This window comes from Phocoena sinus, chromosome 7 (assembly GCF_008692025.1).
Source record: "Phocoena sinus isolate mPhoSin1 chromosome 7, mPhoSin1.pri, whole genome shotgun sequence".
Lineage (NCBI taxonomy): Eukaryota > Metazoa > Chordata > Mammalia > Artiodactyla > Phocoenidae > Phocoena > Phocoena sinus.
The window spans coordinates 54,771,302-54,787,717 of NC_045769.1; the positions used below are offsets into that span (position 1 = coordinate 54,771,302).

The 16,416-nt window shown below is 35.1% G+C and overlaps 1 protein-coding gene across 7 annotated transcripts in view; it reads left to right on the forward strand.

Annotated features, from left to right (window-relative positions):
- Positions 1–16,416, forward strand: part of SESTD1 (SEC14 and spectrin domain containing 1) — a 142,537-nt gene that overhangs the window by 39,904 nt on the left and 86,217 nt on the right. For 5 of the 7 annotated variants that reach the window (XM_032637610.1, XM_032637614.1, XM_032637611.1 and 2 more), the window contains 2 exons: positions 8,548–8,639; positions 11,713–11,821. In XM_032637610.1, coding sequence (XP_032493501.1) covers positions 8,585–8,639; positions 11,713–11,821 — 164 coding nt within the window. In that variant the 5' untranslated portion in view covers positions 8,548–8,584. Of the gene's footprint in view, positions 1–8,544; positions 8,640–11,712; positions 11,834–16,416 lie in introns of those variants that run through there. The other 2 variants (XM_032637616.1, XM_032637615.1) reach the window with 2 other exon arrangements.

Below are 16,416 nucleotides of genomic sequence, written 5' to 3' on the forward strand. Positions count from 1 at the left end.
TGTGCAGGGTTTTAGGAGTCTGAGTTTCATGTTAGTACTCACGTGCTTTGTGGCCTTAGAAGGGTAAATCTATGTCTGTAGATCTCAGTTTCTGCTCTAGATTGAATATTTGTATCCCCCCAGAATTCATATGTTGAAAACTAATCCCCAGTTGATGGTGTTTGGATGGGGCCTTAGGAGGTGATTAGTATTGAGACCCCGGAGAGCTCCCTTGCCCTACTACTGTGTAAGGACAAATGTAGAAGATGGCTCTCTGAGCACCAGGAAGTGGGCCGTTACCAGACACTGAATCTCCTTGTGCCTTGATCTTGGACTTCCCAGCCTCCAGAACTGTGGGAAATAAATTTCTTTTATTTATAAGACACCCACTTTATGGTATTTTCATTATAACAGCCTGAACGGAAATGTGAGAAATAAACTTCTGTTGTTTATAAGCCATTCAATCTATGATAGTTTTATTATAACAGCCCAAATGTACTAAGACAGTTTCCTTATTAATAAAATGAAAAAATTCAAGTAGATGCTCTCCATGGTTCTAAATCCCTGGTTATAAATCTATTAATTTCTATATGACCTTGGGCAAATTATTTAATTTCTCTGTGCCTCAGTCTTCTCATCAGAAAAAATGGGGATATTAATATAACTATATGTTGTTCTGAGGATGAAGTAATATTCTTGGAACATAAAAAAATGCCAAGATGTATTAAGCTATGTGTAATATGTTTGTGCCCATTTTAGTTTGTTGGAGCAAGAAGGCCTTAGTGGGAATGCTTTGGCTGTGGCCTTCGTGGAGAATCAGTGGTAGTAAGCTAGTAATTGGTGGAGGAAGGAAAATTTAGCTGCTAATAATAGGTACCATTTATTGAGTGTTTAACATTCTGGAGTGTACTAAAGACTATACATACATTAGCTCACCTAATCCTGGGTCCTGTGGGTTCGGTTATTATGCCCATAAAAGAAAGCAAAGGAATTGCCCAAACCACCTAGCTAGTAAGTGGCTGCCTCAGAGTCACACCCTGGCTCTAAGACCATGATGTTTACCACTGCACCAGACTGCCTTTCAGGGAGAACAACTCTTTGGAACAGAATCCCATGGCAGAAAGGTCTTCATCTGGGGAGGACTTTGCTTGAGAAAGATATCTAGTATTGCTAACAATCCTGCTGAGGGATAACAGGTGCTGGTTCACAGTTTTCCGTATGTCTTATATTACTTTGTTCCATGTGATTGTGATGTGACATTTTAGTTACTGAACAAGTTAAAGGAATTGCAGTATGTTCAGTATTGTTTTTGTAGTTTTACCTCAAAAATACATTATAATATACATGGTTTTTTTAAATGGACTTTTAATCTGATGGAAGACAACTTTCACGTGTTCCACTGGCTTCTTTCTACTTGGGTAATGCCATAATAATTTCCATTTTTTTGAGCAGTTTTATGTCTCTTTAGTTAACTTAAATTTTTTAAACTTTCTTTTGTACTATATTTTTAACTTTTTTTCCAGTGTGGTGTTTGGTATATACCAAATATTTTCATTATATAAACAAAAAAACTTAATAGTGCCAAAGCCTTAATTCATGTTTTATATATAATTTCATTTGAACAAAAGTACTCTTTTGTATATGTGTGGTATCCAACATATAAACAATTTGGTACTAAAAATTAATTTGTATGCCAGTTATTTAGAATTAGGAACTTGATGATACATATGAACTTCTGTTCAAATCCGTTAGACTATTATATGTCTGAATTAGATTTAGCCTGAGATTAGCTCAATGAAAGGCATGTATGTCTTTGCCAAGTGTAGAGGAGGAACATTTCTTTCTAGGATAAAGGTCAGTAGAGAACAGGTTTAGTGATGACCCAGAGAAATTGTGAGATAAAGAGGAAGGGAGGAGACACCTATAGCAGGTCAAGAGAGGCTGGGATCTAGAAATAAGACCGTGAGTTTGTAAAGTTATCACGTGCTTCCCCTGTTGATGGAGGAAGACCTGTACCCAGGCAGGGGAACTCAGTGAACACATCCATTGCCCTGGGGAAGGAAGCCATGCAGGCTTCTTGGAGTGCAATACTCAGATGCAGAAGCCGTGCAGGAAGAGAGCTCACCTCAGAGAGCTGTGACAGCAGGTGAAGAAGCTCAAGCTATAGGGTACTCTATAGCTGGGGATGCCAGAAATACCTTTACCTTATTGGAATTCCATCAGCCTGATTCACTTCTCTAAAGCAATGTTCCTTTTTCCTTTTGCTGCTCCAGTTTTGGTGAAGGAGGATTTATCTGTAAATCAACACAGACAAGAAAAGCCAAAGATTTGAAAAAGTCATGGAGTAAAGGACTTCTTGAAGCTGGACCTTCAAAACTGAAAGTTTGCCGCTGCTAAGGGTTTGGTAGACTAGCTAGAGAGGTGGGGAAATCCTTAAAGAACTGACTTCCCTTTGACTTTGTAGATATTGGTGTGTGGCTCCTGTGAAGAGGGGGCAGGGCAGAGAGGGTGATGTAGGGGTAGCTGCTTATGTTGTTTTTGAAAATAGTTTTTAAGTGGTAGGCTATCATTACCATAGCTGTTGAATTTTTGACGTTTAAATACAGTGTAGGACTTTTCATGTCCAATTGGACCTTCAATATAGAATTTTCTCGTCTTTCAAGGTAGATTATATTTTCATAGAAACCTCAGAACTTTCCGTTTCCTTCCTCCCTCCCTCACTGAATAAACTAGGTCCTGATCCATCTGTAAAATACTTGATATTTCAGCTTTCAGTTTTATTTAGAAGAATTACTGTTTTGGATAGATCTGTATTTTGATGAAAGTTAATAATTATTTTATCATTTTCATTTAAAGTCTGTCCAAAAGGATTGTTTTTCTTTCATTTAGAACTGTCAATGTTATTGTAAAACCAGATTAGTAATTATACACTGGCACCTACAATAATAAAAAAATGACAGATATTTTCACCTGTTGATCTGCTTTACTGATATATTTTCCTAAAGTTGAGTAATGTTTATTTCTGCATAATTTTATATATGGATACATAGTGTGATGAGCCCAGTTAGGTAGTAGTGAGTACCTATGTGTGCTTGTTTGTTTTCATCTAGGATTGCTCTTGCTCTGTCAAAATAGTTGAAGGTATTTCTAATCTGAATTTAAGGACAGCTATAGTATTTGTTCTGAAAATGCAGGGCTGAGGAGCCTGCATTCTGATTTTGTTCATTGCCGTTATGTGTCTACATGATGTAGACTCATTAGAGATGATTTAGTTAGCCTTAGGCTATCTTAATGGGTTTTCACTGGTTGTTAAAAATGCCTCTTCGAAGAATCTAACTAAATTTTCCAAATAAACTGGTTGATTTATACTTATTGAGAGAGGAGTTCCAGTGTACCCACTCATATCATCAATTACAGTCTCCTATGAAGTGTAATTTGCCCAGTCTTGATTAAAAGGCCTGCAGTTCTCTTTTCCTGCTCCTTAAACACATCCTCTGCTGCCCTCTAACGGCTGCCCATTGGTAGCACCCATTGAGGTCCCCCTTACCATCATCATAGACCTGCCTTCCTCTGGCATCCAGTGATTTACGTAGCGGCTGGATCCGTGGGTGAGTGTCCCAGTAGAAGGAGCTGGGAGGAGCCGCTCTGAAGGAAAAGTATGCACAGGTGGTCTGTGATCACACCACAAGGTGTTGACTGTCAGGTAGTTGTGATAACGTTAGGTTTCCTAGGGTGTGTTTCACTTTACTGTTGGTCTCATATGTTTGTTCATTTGTTCATTCATTTATCCATTCATTAATCAGATATTTTTTGAATGCCAAATATATCCAGTGCCTCGCCTTGACTCGATCTAGTAGGTGCTTATTGTAGATTTGTTAAATGAGTGAATGAATGAGTAAATAAATGTAAAGATAAATAGGACTTGGTCTCTAACTACTTAGTTGCCCCAGTTTTCCTCTTTTAACTCTTCAAGGTCTTGAGAAGTTCAAACTAGAAGATAGATACAAATATCAGTTGAAACTTAGTCTCCTTACATTTTTCAGAATTTCTCAGAATTCATCATCCCTAACGTAGGATTCTGTTTTTAGGTAGGGTTTATTTTGCACCTAGGGACGATGTTAATTTACTTTGCTGTTTCTTGCTTTTGGTTGAAAGCAACATGCAGTCCTGGTTGCACATTTTCCTTTATGTTCACCAGTTTCCAAGGCACTTCACCTGCTATAAACTCTGGCTTTCTGCTTCTTTTATGTATTATAAATCGTGACTTAAAATAGATCATTTTAAATAGCCATATATGAAATATGACATGTTTGTGTTAAGCATGTTGTGAATTTTCTGCCATTTTTTTGGTCTGCTTCACTTGGCAAATTTTTTAAAAGACATGTTTTCCTTGTCACTTTCCATTGATTCATATCAGGTATATGTCTGCCACTGACTTCATTGCTTGTTTGAGAATATAATTCACTCAGATATGTTTAGGTTGAATAAGCTTCTTGTGAAGAATAATGATCTATATCTACCTACTGGAGAAGAGCATGAGCAGATACCTCATGTTATTTAACATTTATTGTGGTGATGGTAGCGGATGGTTGTATTGTCTTTTGCAGGATTTTCTCTTTATTTTGTGTGTTTTGTACATTATTCTATGAACTATATAACTAGAAATAGGCAGATTTTTTTTTCTTATGGCTGTGCTAATGACTTGAAAAATGTAAAACAAATGACTTGCAAAACCACATTTAATTGGAACTAGTAGTACAGTAATCATTACTTTTTATTATCCATCTCTTTTATGATAACAATGAAAGAGATTGATGTAAAGGAGACTGTAGAAGGGAGGAAGATATAAAGAGTAAACATTACAGCTTTCATCTCTTGACTGCTTCACATTTTATTCATCAATTCGTTTGATATTGGCCCACACAGCCAAAAATCTATATTTCTCATTAAATTACTTTTTCATCACTTTCAAAATGTTCTTTAAAAAAAAAGACTGTTGGATTAAAAAAAATTAGTATTTTGCCATGCTGAGGTGGTTTTGTGAAGTCATGAAAAGTTTGGAAAGAGCATGTGTCTCAGGAAAACAGTGATGAAATGTAAGATTGCTTCTGGGTACTATAGTTTGCCAAGGTTAAATCTAGACTAGAGATTGAAACCATCTCCCTTTTGCACTTTAAGTATGTGGAGAACACAGTGGTGAAAAATTTGGCACTTGCTGGCATAAAATTGATAACCTGACTTGCAAAGCTTAGATAACACAGATATTATTCAAAGGATTACCTGCAGCTATCATTTCTTATGCCTTAGGAATTCCAGAGGTTCTTTTTTCTTGGGTACTGGTTAATTAGGTTTTATTGTGGCAAGGCTTAATCCTCAGTGTATTGATGGACATTTTCATTCAGAATAAATGGCAACAGATTGGGGAAAAAAAAACCTACAAAGAAGAAGCAGCGGTGCTGAGTGTTTGCAGATAAGACCTACCAAACTCTGAATTGCAGTTTTGCTTCCTGTACCAAGTTTCTCCATTGACTAAAAGAGAAGGCTGCTCTAGCTAAAACTTAAGCAGAAAGGGGTTCATTAGAAAGATCTATATAACTCAGAATTTATGAGAAGGATGGAGAAATAGGCTCAGAAAATAGGAAGGACACAAAGGCAGTTGAGAAGTTGTCTGGAGCATCCCATTGACAGCCTAGATCAGCAGTTCTCTTGTTACTAGGTTTCGGGGGGGTCTGTGAGTTCAAAACTATTTTAATAATAATTCTTAGTAATGCCCCTTTCACTGTGTTGACATTTGCACCGATAATGCAAAAGCTAGGACTCCATCTTGTTCAATTGGCCAGATGTCACTGGATATTTTCAGGGCTGTTTTATTGGTAAGCTGATCATGTGATATGAGAACATCATTACTGGAACCAGATTGCCTGGGTGTGAATCCTAACTTCCCCAGTTACTAGCTTTGAGATGTTGGGCCACATTTAACCTCTCTCAGCCCCATTTTACTTTTCTATAAAATGGGGTTAATAATAGTAGTTATCTCATAGAAATGTTGCAAGGAGTAATTAAATTAATATAAGTAAATCATTTAGAACAATGTATGCCTTGTAGTAAACACTCGGTAAATGTTAACTTGCTTAATCATCATTATCAGACTTTTACATCTGGTCTTTGACAAGCTGGTCACCAGAGAAGGGAGCTTAGTCGTGAGTCTGAACTGTCTGGTTCTTGTAGTGCTGGAGAAAAAACTCATCAGGTCAAGATACTGATCTGGAAACATGAAGTGCTACTATTTTAGGTTAAACATGTAAAACATGAGCTTTTCCCTCATTCTTCCTACTAGTTGTATGTTAGCCTGGGCAGATGTAGAACAAAACTGAATTAACAAATTGCAAACAAATATTCGAGGATAAAACTTGAAGAGAATATATCATATTTACTTTGACAACATGTTTTCTTTTGTAGATATATACAAATAGTAGTGATTTTTTTTTAGTTGTATATACAAAAGCTGTAAAATAATATTTCTTTAAGTAGTCTTGCTTCTGTAGTCATCTGACAAGTAATAAGACTATGTCGTTTTTCTTCCCAAGTAATCTGGGAATTTTTTCAAAAGACTACATTTTTTTCAGGGCAAGGCTGTGGCTTGAGTTTTTAGCTCCAGCTGAAAGCACAGTGCTTGAAATGGGATAGGTTCATAGCAAGTATTTGCTGAATAAGTAATATAGAGTCACATTTTCTGCTCTGCTGGAAAATTATTTTCAAGAGAGTGTGCTTTCTGATTACTGTAGTTAATAACACTATTGCATATTTGAAAGACCTAAGAGAGTAAGTCTTAACAGTTCTCATCACAAGAAAAGAATTTTTGCAACTCTTTATAGTAGTGGATGTTAACTAGATTTGTTGTGGTGATCATTTCACAATATATACAAGTATCAAATCATACTGTACACCTGAAACTAATATAATTTTCTATGTCAGTTATAGCTCAGTAAAAAAAGAGGAGGCTGTTTATAAAAGAGTATACTTTCACTAAATGCAATGCAATTTTACAGTGTCCTCCAAGGAACTGTCACTATGTAGTGATGGTACGCGGGTGTAGGACAAGGGAAGGAGGGATAAATGTGATGGAGAATACTCTCTGAGACATGAAATTAAGTTTAGGTGGCTAATATAATTGAACCTTTGATTTTCTTGTTATGTTTTGTTTTGAAGTTCCTGCTTTTCTTAAAATCGTGCTTTGATGGTATATTGGGCTGGCCAAGCATACAGATGCCTGCCATGCCAAAGCTCCCATTTAAAGGAAACTGTCTTGCTCTTAGCCCTTGCTGTATGAATAGTCCCATTTTGTATTTTCTATAACCCCTGGGGGTACCTGAGTGGACACTAGAAAACTAAACCAAGATCAGTGAATTATGGCTTGGTACAAAAAGATAACTAGGCTAATCAGATTTTTCCCTGGCAAATTTAAAATATAAAATGTGGAGAGATAGAGACAGTTAACAGTGAGGGCAAAAACTGAAATAGTATATTGGGAAATAACTTGAGGTAAACATGAGGATAAGGTGAGTTATCATGTGTTATGGGGAAGCAAAAATATGAGAAGTGAGAGGAAGCCATTTAATAGTGGATCTGAAAGAATCAGGTATTTGGAATTAAGCTGCGTAAATAATAAGGAGAGTAATAGAATATTGCAAGTTTGATTAATTGATTCATTCCTTTATTCAACAAATAATTTGTTGAGTTACTGCTATGTACCAGGCACTGTTCTAGCCTAAGAGCATTGCTCCGAAAAACAGTTAAGCCAGTGATTCTCAACTAGCTGTGATTTTTGCCTGCCAGAGGATATTTGGCAGTGTCTAGAGACATTTGGTTGTCACAACTGGGAAGGGGGAATGGTATTAGTATTCTAGTGGGTAGAGGCCAGGGATGCTGCTAAATATTCTACAAGGCATGGGACAACTCCTTACAGAAAAGAATAAATAATCTGACTCAAAATGTCCATAATTCTGAGATTGAGAAACCCTGCGTAAGCCATTAAGTATAGGCATACCTCAGAGATGCTGCTGGCTCGGTTGCAGACGACCACAGTAAATACTGCAATAAAGCAAATCACATGAATTTTTTGGTTTCCCAGTACAAATAAAAGTTATGTTTATGTAATACTGTAGTCTGTTAAGTGTGCAATAACATTATGTCTAAAAAAACAATGTACATACCTTAATTAAAAGTATTTTATTGCTAAAAAATGCTAACCATCATCTGAGCCTTCAGTGGGTTGTAACCTTTTTGCAGTGGTAACATCAAGGATCACTGATCACAGACCACGATAACAAATATAATAATAGAAAGTTTGAAATATTGCAAGAATTACCAAAATGTGACGCAGAAACACGAAATGAGCAAATGCTGGTGGAAAAATGAGCAGTAGACTTGCTTAATGCAGGGTTGCCACAAGCCTTCAATTTGTAAACAACACAATATAGTGAAGTATAATAAAATGAGGTATGTCTGTATATATTTCATAGAGTAATTATTATCTTGTAGTTGACATTTAACTTTCTGTGTTTTCAGAAAGGAAAATTTACTGGAGGAAGTTTACTGGAGTAAAATGGAGGCCTCAGTAATATTACCCATTCTGAAGAAAAAACTAGCCTTCCTTTCAGGTATGTTTTCTTCTTAAAATTGGAAGTGTTTGATGTATAAATTTGTTTAATCTTTTTTTCTTTGATAAGTTTGGCAGAAAGGCATTTCATTTTTCTCTGAAGGTTTTGTTTTAAAGGTATTTCTGAGATATCTTTTACTCAGAATGGATAGCGGTGCAAGCCAACTCTGTCACTGTTGGTGCTTGGCAGCTAGTTTTTATTCTGTTCTGTAATTTGATTAAATGACCTCTACAAGGTAGATGTCATGACATTTTACTTCTCATATAAAAATGAAATAATTAATACAGGCTGAGAATAATTGCCTAACCAGCATCTAAAGTATTGTTTCTGAAATATAGAGTAATTCATTTTTGTGTTATCCCATTCTAGCTTTTGCCTTCCATCTTCCTATGAAGGGGGAGTTATGAAATAAATTACATGGTTTTCACTTTTTACTGCTCAAACTTGGTTATAAGGCTTGAATTTACCTTCCATTATTAACCCAAAGTCTGCATTGACTAAGAAGAGTCAAAGAGAAGCTTCGAGATATGTTGCTAGTGTGAAAGCAGTGGTGACGCTGGGTGTAGCAATTTTCTGGAATTTTGGACCATTGAGTAAATTTGCACATGCTTTAGAATAGGTACTGTGACCCACCTATTGAAGATTATTTAAGTTGTATTATCTTGCTTTTTCTCTCTTATACTTTTTAGGTCCTATCAGAATTGTCTTGATATTTAGGCTACTAATGTCCTTTTCAATGTATATTGTATCTCTCTGTAAATTGGCATGTTTTTCTAGTGTACATTATAAAGGAGAAAATAAGATATTGAATTCCGCCAGTAATATTAGTTCTTTATTTAATATGTGTTTTCTTTTTTTAAAAAACTTCTTCCCTTACCAGTTGACACGTTTTCTCTCCATTTTTTAATGATATGAATGGTATTGGAGGAAACGTTCTTATTCACAGTTTGTGCATTTTGTACAAGTCCAGCAGTATAAATTCCTACAACTGGAAGTATTAAAGAGAATTTACATTTACATTTAAAGGTTTTGTCTGATTGCCCTATAAGAATATTGTGGCAATTGTTGATCTCTCACCAGTGTATGAAAATGCATGTTTGAAAACAGAAATAGACCCACAGGCATAGAAAACAAACTTATGGTTACCAAAAGGGAAAGAGGGGAGGGATAAATTTGGAATTTAGAATTAACAGATAAGCACTACTAAATATGAAATATATAAACAACAAGGACCTACTGTATAGCACAGGGAACTATATTCAACATTTTGTAATAACCTATAATGGAAAAGAATCTGAAAGAGAATAGATATATATGTATGTGTATAACTGAATCACTTTGCTGTACATCTGAAGCACTGTAAATCAACTATACTTCAATTAAAAAAAAAAGCCAGTTTGCCCATACTGTTGCCAAGAGTGGATATTACTATTTTAAAAAAATCTTTATCAGTGACATTTTTTATTCTTATTTTACTTGTCTCTGTGCAGCATTTGACCCTGGTGACCATACCTATCTTGAAAGCCTTTTTCTTCTTGACATCTGCCTTCTTTTGCATCTACACTGGTGATTATTTTATTGTACCTTAGTGAAAGCTGAGGGCATGAGGTTAAATGTAATCCTGTATGTTAGACCTGTGCTCTGCAGACAATTTCACAGTGGGTCAGAGTGCTGAAGTTCAGATATGAACCTTTTTGCAGTTTGGTTTAATGCAGGGCTTAGCGATTTTTGAGGAGAAAATGAGACTTCTCTGAACCCAATTCCTCTTGACTTGCTATTGACCGTTAATTATTTCAACCAGTAATTTTCAAACTTTTTTAATAATAGAGAAAAACTTCTCAAACCAACAAAATCATTCAGGGGATACAGTTTGAAAACCATGGTTGCAGTCTATTAAAAAAAAATAAAACTTGTATTCTAAACAAAACAACATTTGCAGTTGAAGTCACTATTGATTATCGATTAAGTTGAACCATTTGAAATTGCCATTTATTGAGATTAAACAAAGTGGTTGACTATCAGTAATTTACATGGTTAATCTGATAAAAGATCATTTATGGTTGGTACCTTGTGAATTGCATCCATGTTATTCATAGGAATCATTTTTTTTCAATTCAGTCCTTTAAGTTTTTGGTGATAGAGATCATATAAAATTGTTTGCTTTAGTGTTTGCTGGCTTTTAAGTTTCTAAAATTGCCATAAATGTCAGTTGGATCAAAAGATGGACTTCAGTGTGAAAATCAATCATGTGGGGAGCTTTCAAAGAAGCTGTGTGTGTATAAAAGTACTAGTTATATTTTAATGCTTATGGAAAATCGAAGAGAACTTGAACATCCATGAAATGTAAGTGCGTTCCAGTTCCTGGCTTTCAGAATTCTATATCCAGGTCCCGTGCACTCTTCTCAGCTGGACAGGGCTTTCCCTTTATTGCCTCATGAACAAAAAGAATGCCTGTCTGACCTTTGTGAGTTAACTCAGATCATTCCTCATCACGGAATGCTCTTTTGACTTGGTTTATAAATTCTATTCATTTTTCTTAAGTTTTACTTTTCTATGAAGTTTTTTACATTTATTACAGCTCTTATCATTTTCTCCATTTTCTAAATCCCTTTTTATAATATTTTATATATTTTGTACAACACATCCTAACAAATTATCTGTCATATTTCATACTGTTATTTCTTACGACTTAAAGTTTTTCTTCCTAGGTTGATAAGAAATTTGTTGTTTTACTTGCAAATGTTTACTGTACTAGGCACACAATAGGTGTTTGATGAATTGATTACAATCAGAAGCAGACTAAATGGAAGAAATTAAACAAAATGAGAATTGCTATGTTTAAGTGAATATTTCATTGGTGAATTTTTTTCCTCTTATTTTTTCTAAATTTTATATAATTTTGCTGTACTACTATAAACATTTACAATATATAAAATAAACAGCCATTAGATTGTTTTTTACTGATGTCTTAAACTTGTAATTGTTGTAGTAACATTGGATGCAAATATATTTAATTCATTTAGTGCTTTAAAATCTCTTACATGTTAAATTTATATATTTTTTTCTTTAATAGGAGGAAAGGACAGACGAAGCGGCCTCATTCTGACAATTCCATTATGCCTGGAACAGACAAATATGGACGAGCTGAGTGTCACCTTAGACTACCTACTCAGCATTCCAAGGTGACTCTAAAGGTGTCTTTTCTTAAATTTCAATATGTTTTCATTTACTTACGAATGATTCCTGCTATTGTTAAAGTATACTTTGCTATCTTATCTGCTTTTATTAGCAGTGAAATTATAATTGAAAACACAAGAATCAATAATATATGATGCCATAGCAGATAAAATAAAGACATTTTATATTCTTGATGCACTAAATGATACTGATTTCTAAAATGTATATACTGTCAACTTTTAAGGAATGCAAAGATTGAGCATCTGTCTGTATACCATGTAATTTAAGAAAACTTAGAAAAATGAATTCAGTAGAAAGCTCTTGTGTTTAGGTAGCTATTTCACTAAATAGATATAAATACATCTGTATGTTTTAATCTATTGAATGAAAGCTATTTGGAGTTTAAAACATTTTTATTTAAAAAAAATGCAAAATATGTTTATATTTTAATCCAAAGATCATTGGATTTTTAATTTTTATATTTCTTTGGTGAAGACAAAACTTAAACCTTTGTATTTGCTTGAGCCTACCCATCATTTCAACAACAAGAACAGAGAAGCCCCCTCCCCAGCTTCCTTTCCCATATGTGATATTTGGGGACTGAAATCTGACTGCACATTAGAATCATCTGGAGATTTTTTCCAAAGTTTTAATGCTTGTGGGTCCACCTCCAGAGAGTCTGATCCAATTGTTTTTGGGAGGACTGCTCATCAGACTTTAAAAAAAATTCTTTAAGCTCCCTGGATAATTCTAATATGCAGTCACATTTGCAACCCACTGCAGCAAAGTGCAGGAATGAGGGCAGATTGTTTTGTGTGTGTTTGTAAAATATAGGGGTGGTAAAAGGAACAAAACTATCTTTTACATAATGCTCTTAAGCTCGAAATAGTGAATTTTAAACATTTTAGTCAGAGCAAACAATTCTTTGTATCCTTTTCCTATATTTGCATTATTGACATAATAGATTATTTCATTTTAAACCACCTTGAAGAATACAGGGTTAAAATTACATTTTAGAACAACTGACTTGTTCTAAATCACATCTGCTTCCAGTATTGGTGTATAATGATTCTGTTGCTGAATGTTTTTTCAATATTGGGAAAATAGAGGTCTTAAAGTGAAAATTTTCAGTCTTTACTTTCTGGAAAAGAAAGTTATCAGACTTCACAGTGTATTAGTACTGAATAGCCTTGCTAATTCTCTGAGCTGCTGATTGCCAATTTGTATTCTTCATCATTAGATAACGAACTGCTTTTTAGGTAAATGACACTAGCTAAACATATAACTAACAAATTATGAAAAAATATTCATGGATTCATAGATGGTTAAAAGTGTTCAGGGAACTTAGAGACCATCTGAATCAACTGCCTGATTTTACAGTTGAGGGAATTGAGACTTGGAAGTTAGTTACTTGCCAAAGATCACACAGCTAATTAGCAGTAGAGCTGGGATTAGAATCTGCAGTTCCTGACACCAGTCCAGAGCTCCTCATACTTCAGATGAATAGAGTACAGTGTAGTTGCATCTTATGTGGGGTGAGGTTCTGAAGTTAAAATGTAATGCAAAAATTACTGATAGTCAAAATTACCCTTGAAAAATGCCTAAGGAAGAATTAGAGACTTATGAACTATTTTTCCGTGAACATGCTAGATTTTCTTCCAGCATTGGAACATGTCAGTCATTGAGGCTGAGTTCTGGAAGACACCGTCGGCTTGTGGTTAGGTTTGTGATAAGAAAATGCACGCTTGTATATACTAGAATCAGGATCAGCCTGCCAGGATGCTCACACTGTAGGGTAAATGACCCGTTTCACTCATGCAGCCTGTCTGCTCACTCTGGGTGTGCAAACAGGAAGTACAATGGAGGGCAAAATAGCCTACACTATTTAAACGTTCTCTCTCTCTTTCTTTCTTATATAGATATACATATGGTACTATTTCAGTGTAAATTATGAATCAGTTTCTGCAGAGCTACACATACCTACCTGCCAGCTAATAGAGAAGATGTAAGTTGAAGCAAGATGAAAGAACTTAATTTAGCAAGACAAAATAGATACCTGGATACTTTATTTTTGATAATTGTTCTGCTAAAGTTTGACCGTCTCAAATATTTGTGAACGCCATGACTTTTTAGCCTTCTGCTTTCTTGGATCAACCTCCTATAACTTTGGCATTTAAAAACTTAGTTGGCAGCTTTATATCAGCGCTTGCCATTTCATTAGAGAGCTAGAGGGTTTTTGAGCTCTTCATTCCAACTCTGGACAGTAGTTTATTAGGTGCAGCCTTAAAAACTGATTTTTCTCCTTCAGAATGCCTGCCATTAAAACTGCTTTTAAATTGTATTATGAGAGATTTCAAATACACAAAAAAGTTGAAGGAATAGTGGAGTAAACACCATTATGCCCATCACTTAGAAGCCTGCAACTAATGTTGTAATACTTTATCACGTATCTATGTGTTTATCCACCCCTCTTTCCATCCCAGAACTGTTTTGTTTTTTTTTTTTCCCAGAACTGTTTTTAAGTTTACCCTGTCAGATCAGTCTCAGCTTGGGTCTAGAAGGTTTTTCCTTTTTTAGTATGTCTGCATTTTTTTTGGTGTGACTTGTTTCTCCCAGACTCTGCTGTTAAAGCTTAACTCCTCCCTACTGTGAATGTCTCCAGACAGCTCCAGCAGTGTAGCTAGCTAATGCGGCCTCTTCTTTATAGGAGATGTCCAAAAGTAGTCTTTCATTGCAGTGAAAACGTTAACATTCTGAATATAGTAACAGCTTTTTAAAAGTTATTTAAAAATGGAAAGAAACTATTCAGTTCTTACCCATATTTTATGCTTAGTTTCATGACCAGGAGCAAGGTATGATACATACTTATTTTAAATGGGTAACCCAGTACAGTTGAAAATGGGGTCATTTCCTGATTCCTTTACACACAGCTTGGTCCTAAGCTTGTTTTTGGTTTCTGACTCTTGAGCAGAGGGCTGAGAAGAAAGGAGAAGTTCAGGTTAATTGTAACCTGACCTGAATACTAAGTTTATGTTCAGGTAACTTCTCATGTCCAGGTCTGTGTGGAGTTCAGGACTAACCATTACTGCCCCATTTTCTACAAAGGGTTTTTAATAAAAAATAACATAGACTGACACAGCTGGGCCAACCTGAGTGTTAAATTTTAGGAGAGGTAAATGGAGTTTTTCTTTTGTTATACCAGCGATTGCTGTACACTTTAGACATAAACAACATGATTAGAAATTATGAGTCCATGACTCAGAAAGCAGAATCAAATTCAAGATTACCTTATGGAGATGAAGAAAAGATATATAAATTAATCTGCAAATCTTTTCGTTAAAAAAGTAAATATTGAGATTAGCACTAAACAAAACCTCACAAGTAGATCTTTATCTCATATCATTTCTTTATATATTTCAAAACTTTAAGTCAGAAGCATATTCACATTCAAAGTATAAAATGAAATTTGTGTCAGTACTATTACACAAAGTATGATTATAAGATATTGAGACTACCAGCTTTTTAAAAACATGTGGCAAAACATATGCATCAGTGTTTCCCAACCTTCTTTGTCATTGTTATCTTTGTAAGGAGCCCTTTTAGGCAGCTTTTCCTATTCACTTCTGCTTGATGTCATAGAGTTTACTGTTAAATCAGTCTGATATTAGAGTGCAGAGCCATGTTTCATTTATCTCCATATTTACAAGGCCAATAAAAATGATTTGGAGACCTTAGGTGTTTGTTATGTGGATATTGAAGGAACCAACCAGACTTAGCAATAAAGTCATAGAAACGACTTAAAATATATTGTGAAAGGAGATATAACAGCTGTGTATGGTGAAATATCATTTGAATCCCATACAAGTAGTTTTGTTACTGCCAGAATTCTATGGGGCATATATTCTGTACATTCAGAATTTAAAAAAATTTATCTGTGGACATTTTTATTCAAAGAAAATCTTACAGAGAAACTAAATTTATAAAAGAGCTAGAAGTGTAGGCCCACAGCCATTTCTGCTCATCCCCACCTTCTCAAATTCCACTTCCACTGCAGTGCCCCCTCACCCGCTTTTAAGGAGCCTCCTTGGAGCTTACAGGACTCTGCAGAGCACTTAGAAGGTAATTTGAATATGAATATAACACTGATTGGTTCAGTATAGTCTGTGAGAGTGTGACTGGGATGGCTCTTCTTTTTTTTTAATTTATTTTTTATACAGCAGATTCTTGTTCGTTATCTACTTTGTACATATTGGGATGGCTCTTCTTTATTTTTGTTTTTTTATGGGACATGCTTCTAAGAAAGTTTAAGGCAGTGCCTTCCTTTCTCCTCAGCAAATGCACTTCTGGCAAATGACGGTATAATTGTGTTGATCTTAGAGTTACTTCAAAGCACTGTAGTTAAATGCTCTGAACATGCTTTATGCTGTTGATGAGTGATTTTTTAATATTTACTTCATTCATTCAACGAATATGTATTGAAAACTTATAATGTCCATTTTAAAATGTGACAGCTAAGCTAACATTTCCTTTCTTTACCACGTATTTTTAAATTTCCTGTCGCCTCTGTTCCCTTTTCATGTGCTTAAGTTCACGTCGAGGG